The sequence below is a fragment of the Ipomoea triloba genome, chromosome 13 (genome assembly GCF_003576645.1).
Source record: "Ipomoea triloba cultivar NCNSP0323 chromosome 13, ASM357664v1".
In the NCBI taxonomy this organism is placed as follows: Eukaryota; Viridiplantae; Streptophyta; class Magnoliopsida; order Solanales; family Convolvulaceae; genus Ipomoea; species Ipomoea triloba.
Genome location: NC_044928.1, coordinates 22,394,361 through 22,399,636, shown reverse-complemented (window position 1 = coordinate 22,399,636; position 5,276 = coordinate 22,394,361). Strand labels below are relative to the sequence as shown.

The window sequence follows — 5,276 nt, the reverse complement described above, 5'->3', positions numbered from 1 at the left end:
TACTATAAAAACCAATTTACCCTTCCATAAAGGGACTTTTGGATGCTTGAATTCTTAGTATATCCGGACCTAATTTAGAATTTCCTTGACCTCAAACTCTAGAAATAATTTGTGCACTAAGGTTCCTTGATATATAAAAACCACTTTTACTCTCTTTCTATTCATTCTCTTTCATTCTCTTTATACTTATAGCGTATTGACCCTAGATCATTAATGCTATCAAGGACTATGGTCTACAATTCATATTTGTTTTTTTAATAAGGACTATAGGATAAAATTCATTTTTGTTTTTTTTTTTTTTAATTTATTAGGACTATGGTTTAAAAGTTACTAATTTTGTTTTCCTAAATAGTGCTATTAATGGATTTAGTTAGTGTGAGTCATAAATTGCAACCTGATACTAAACATGGAAATTGTATTTATACATGTCCATGCAAATTGGAATAAAAAGCACGAAGGCAAAGTGCTAAAAAATATTGATAGACGTGTGCCAAGACAACAACTAAACAACAATTCAATGTTATGGTTGAGTAGTTGAGGGAGAAAATAAAGATTCATAAGCCAAAGCCAATTTGGCCAACTATCTTGCTAAATTTTGGTGTAAGACATTTATGTAGACACAAGTGGAATGTGATACTATTGAAAATAATATGTATGAGAAATTAAATGGAGTCATTCTCAAAGCAATGTTTAAACCAATCATCAAAAATTTAAATGACATTAGTTAAGGCAAGTGTTAAGTGGCATGGCAACTTTGAGCAAATGATTTTTTTTTGAGTACTACTGAATATGTTACAATGCAGCGGAAGTACAATAGGACTCGGACAGGAGTACACATTGGAGTTTCCAATTTTCATAAATACTTAAAAAATGAACTTCTTACATAAATAAGGTATGCAATGGTAATTGCATTTGCTGGCTCTAACAAAAGAAAAGACTAAAGAGGGTAAAATAGAAAAAGAGAGCAGAAAAATGGATTCCTTATTGAAAATTCTCTTTCTGCTATCTGAAGAACAAAAAATGGCTTCTGTGTGAGCAAGTGCACAACTTACTCCTCAAAAAATGGCTTCTCTTTTCATATTGAACTCTGCTTAGAAGAATGCCAGAGGTCCTTTTGACAGATCAATACCTTCGAAGTTTCTACGTCATCTTCTGTATCTTCTTTACGACACACCCATCTCATCCTCTTAGCTATGGCCGCTATACTGTCCACAAATTGCCTTGACTCACGGAAAAAGGCGTACCCCTTTGGCCTCAATATCCGATCCATTTCTAAAAGAACATACTTCATTTCACATCTGCAGGACGAGCATGCAAGTAGTGTCAAGTAAGGTCTACAAGGAATGTAGATGGATAGCATTCGGTTCTTTCTAGTCGAGGGATGGAAACTGATAATTGGATCACATGTGTGAGCCAGTTACTTTTCATGGGCTCCAAGCAATACGTGAATCATAGTCTCTTATACCAAATTGAAACACTCTAAAGCTAGTTGAATTGCACATTTATGTTTATATATTATATATATGCTCAACATGGAAGTACAAAAACATAAAGGGTAATGTGACAAAGTCCACATGTGTGCTAAGGGCATGCTTGTAGTTGATAAACAAAATTATAACTTCCAAGGCCTTACCTATGGCTTTCAGCAGTGAAGAGGCCATCAGCGTAAAGTAGATCGTACGTTCTAGGATATGTTGAAAATGCCTCGCACCTGTAACAGCAAAAATAGATTGAATTGATAAATAGGAAGCGCCATTACTAAAGAGATCATTGATTACGTGAAGGCAATTCAAAGTGGTGTCGGTTTACCAGTCATGGTAGGTACCAATGAGACCCCTATCGTATACCACAGGAAGTGTATTCGATGAATAGGAAGAAACGACGTTCATGACCCACAGAGGATCGTCCACCAGAGAAGCAGCAAACCCCCCGAATAATGTGTTCATATCCATCACATTTCTTATCTCCTCAGTCCCGAGCTCGGGCAACAGCTTCTTGTAGTGCTGTACTCGCATTTTCCATTTACTGTCATCGTGTCTAAAGGTCCCCTCGCTGCCTCCACGAACATCCGAGACTCGTTCTGGAGCAGTGTGCAGCCTTTCCGGCCACTTTGGCAAGGATTCTAAGGCTACTTTCCCAGGCTTTGGGTTTGGTACCACGACACAAGTCCGAAGTGGTGTGTACCACGCTGAATCTGGTTCCATGCTATCATCGCATTTTGGCGGGTAGCTATCAGGGCTATCGAGCTGCTTATAGCAACTGTTGTCTGATAACTTTTGCCACACAGCAATGTCGCCCTTTTTGTCATACAGTTTGAAACAAATCGAAGTTAGCAAGTCTTGCAGTTTCTCGTAATCTGATCTCTGCTCTTCGATTGTGGTGTTCCATCCTCTCCAACGATTCTCGTAGTTCACTGGAGGACCCGAGAGGACCCAAAAGCCTCCAGGTCGTAATATGCGGTGTATCTCAAGAAGGTAAGTTCCCCCTGGAAACAATCAGATTCGAGGTTAGAGGTTAAAAATATAATGTTCCAAGTTAACAGAAAAATATAATAGTCACTTAGGATTGTCAATTTCTTTTACCAAATTCAGTCCATGGAATAAGGCATCTCGAGCAGTGAGCCATATCGAAGGAGCTAGAAGGGAAAGGAAGTCGTTGTGTCGAAATAATCCCCAGAACGGCAGGGATCCCACGTTCTAAAGCAAACTGAACTTGAGCCTCGTGGTTATCTCTCGGGGCTAGTGAAACTGTTAGTATCCCTCGGTTCAGCAAATCCCCTCCCCAGCTTGCAACCTAAACATCAGAAGGAAGAAAACGAGTTCTTGAAAAATCCAGCAAAATCTTCGATAAAAGCATGGAAGTGCACTTACCCCACATCCAGTATCAATGGCAGTCCTGACTGTCCCGTCTTTCATACCGGGAATCAATTCTACCATCGAATCAACATACCGGGTAACTCCATTGGGAAACATGGTCCCTCCTCCCGGGAAAAGGAACTTCTCCCCTTCCTTCTGTAACCAATGTTGATTAGATTTCTCCTTGTTAATCCAATCATATGGTACATTCCTAAACCAGTTCCAAATAGCAACAGATATCAGACCCGAGGGTCGAAATTCAACCAAACATCAAAAACCACCGAATAAGGTAAGGCCATACCTGTACCAACATTCGTTTTTGCTCGTTGGCCATTTGATAGACGGCTGATAGCCCTCTGGTGGAGGGACCAAACACTCCATTCTTTCAAATGGAGGCGGGCAGTGGCGTTCCATGAATGTTAGTCTTTGTAGGCCGTATTTCTTCCACCTCTGTAATATTCCGCATTTTATTCAAACATACAAGAGTAGAGTAAACACCACACCACGAGACTGGCTTCGAAAATACCTTAGGATCAGTGCAGGGAGTGTAATCCTGAAAGTCGGGACTGCACTCAGGAAACAACCAAGTGTCCTCGGTTTGCAGTGAGCCACCGGCAGTGCCCTCGAAAGACTCAGCCTCCTTGGATACATCATTAGTTGCATAACCGTCCTTCTCGGAATAGAAGACTCCACCGAGATAAAACGAAATCCCACATAGTGCCACAAGTAGTACCACCATGGGGACTTTCCTGGAATTTTGATCTTGTTTATACAAGGGTTTCCCATCTTTATACTTCATTGCCCCTGATTTCATCACACAAATTCTAACTCATTAACTCCTCCAATCACATTTACTCTTATTGAAAACCGAAAGATAACTTCAAAAACCACATAAATTTTCACCAGATTTGAGTTTCTTTATGAAGAATTTAAAAACATCTAAAGTTAAAACTAGAAAGAGTGGAATGCTAATATTTACTATGCAATGAAACAAAGATTTAAAAACAGTCACTGAATACCATAAATCAATCAATCAATCTAATACCTGTCCAACTGAACAACAAAAATTGCAAACTAAACTGAAAATGGCACTTCTTTGAGACCAAGAACTTTGTTGAATCAAAGAGAGCAGAAAGAGGAAGTTCAATATTAAATGAATGCAGGAACCCCAAAAGAAACCAAACAGTTAACCTACTCTAATGGTTAAGATTGGCTAATATAACTATCCCCTTCAAGGGTGTTTTTCACATGATGAGGGCCCAAAGCCTTATAAAGTGCAAACATCCAGTGAGGAGTGAGGACCCTCTTTGGGCACTAGGAATCAGCTTATAGGTTGAGAAATTTTGAAACCTAACCAGTCAATCCCTTACATAACAGAAACCATACAAAAAAGGGGAACCACCATTCAATACAGTCCTAGGCAAACACAACCACTTTTAAATTTTCTCTTCTCATAACGATAATCCCTTCAATAATGAGGATAAGCATTACTCCTAAAGGATAGGATAGGGAAGAGGGTACCCAAAATCTAGAAATAAAAAAATATTCCATCTTTATTGTGTTTTCTTGAGGAAAACATAAAAATGGTGACTTTTTATTTTTTGTCAAAAACTTATATTTCTTACCATCCAAATCTTTTTCCACCCCACCCACCGCTCTTTGTCAAAATTAAAGAAAACCCAACTGCAATATTCCAAGAAAAGCTAAAAGAACATAAATGTGAAAGGGACAGCAAATACATTGCACGAATCTGAACAAGATCTGACCCAAAGTTCATATATCATCAATGCAACACAGAACAAACAATTCATCAGCTTCAGAGAACAGAGAGAAATAAGTGAAAAGAGAATAAGTACCTGATACACAAGCCTTAAAACCCACCCCAAGATTTCCTCTAATTCGAAGGCCCCTACACAAAAAAGTAAAGCAAGAAAAGAGAATAAAGAATGAAATGCAGAGAAAAAAAGAGGGGAAGGAGAAGAGAAATGGGAGGGACTAAGAGGGAAGGAGAGGGAATGTGTTGGAGTAGTATTATGTATAGGAGGATAGAGGAAAGAATGACATGAAGAGATGGGCTTCCATTAACGAGAAAAGTGACATGTTCTTTGTCGTCTTTTGTTTGATATATAAGTAGAGAAGATCTTTGTCCATTGCCATGGCTCGCTAGCTGTCCTGTTTTCTTGCTTGGCTTTTATGTCCACCCTTCTTTCTCCCTTCTTTCTCTCTTTTTTTTCTGCATTTTTTCATGTTTTATATCAATTGTCAAATCACTCTCCTCTTTCCATCTCTCTCTCTCATTTCTACCGTTGGATAAACACTCAAACTCCCCGGCCCCATGCATAACTCTTCATTTTCCTTCCATCCAAGTCGGTCCAACAAAACTCATACGTAATTGCAATTTACATGTACCTCTTAATTCAA

The 5,276-nt window shown here is 38.9% G+C and overlaps 1 protein-coding gene across 3 annotated transcripts; it reads right to left on the bottom strand.

Moving 5' to 3' along the window:
• Positions 1-753: 753 nt before the first annotated feature.
• LOC116000915 (probable methyltransferase PMT21) lies at positions 754-5,070 on the bottom strand. 3 transcript variants are annotated; one of them, XM_031240787.1, is made up of 8 exons: positions 4,712-5,070; positions 3,382-3,659; positions 3,157-3,305; positions 2,871-3,066; positions 2,583-2,793; positions 1,810-2,485; positions 1,634-1,711; positions 1,076-1,298 (listed from the first exon to the last, which is right to left on the bottom strand). In XM_031240787.1, the coding sequence occupies exons 2-8, from the start codon at positions 3,652-3,654 to the stop codon at positions 1,076-1,078; spliced, it is 1,806 nt and encodes a 601-aa protein (XP_031096647.1). In that variant the 5' UTR covers positions 3,655-3,659; positions 4,712-5,070. The 3 variants fall into 3 exon arrangements, with proteins under 3 accessions (XP_031096649.1, XP_031096647.1, XP_031096648.1); XM_031240788.1 differs by lacking the exon at positions 4,712-5,070 and adding an exon at positions 3,901-4,051; XM_031240789.1 differs by lacking the exon at positions 4,712-5,070 and having other exon boundaries at positions 754-1,298; positions 3,382-3,654.
• Between the last annotated feature and the right edge of the window lie 206 nt (positions 5,071-5,276).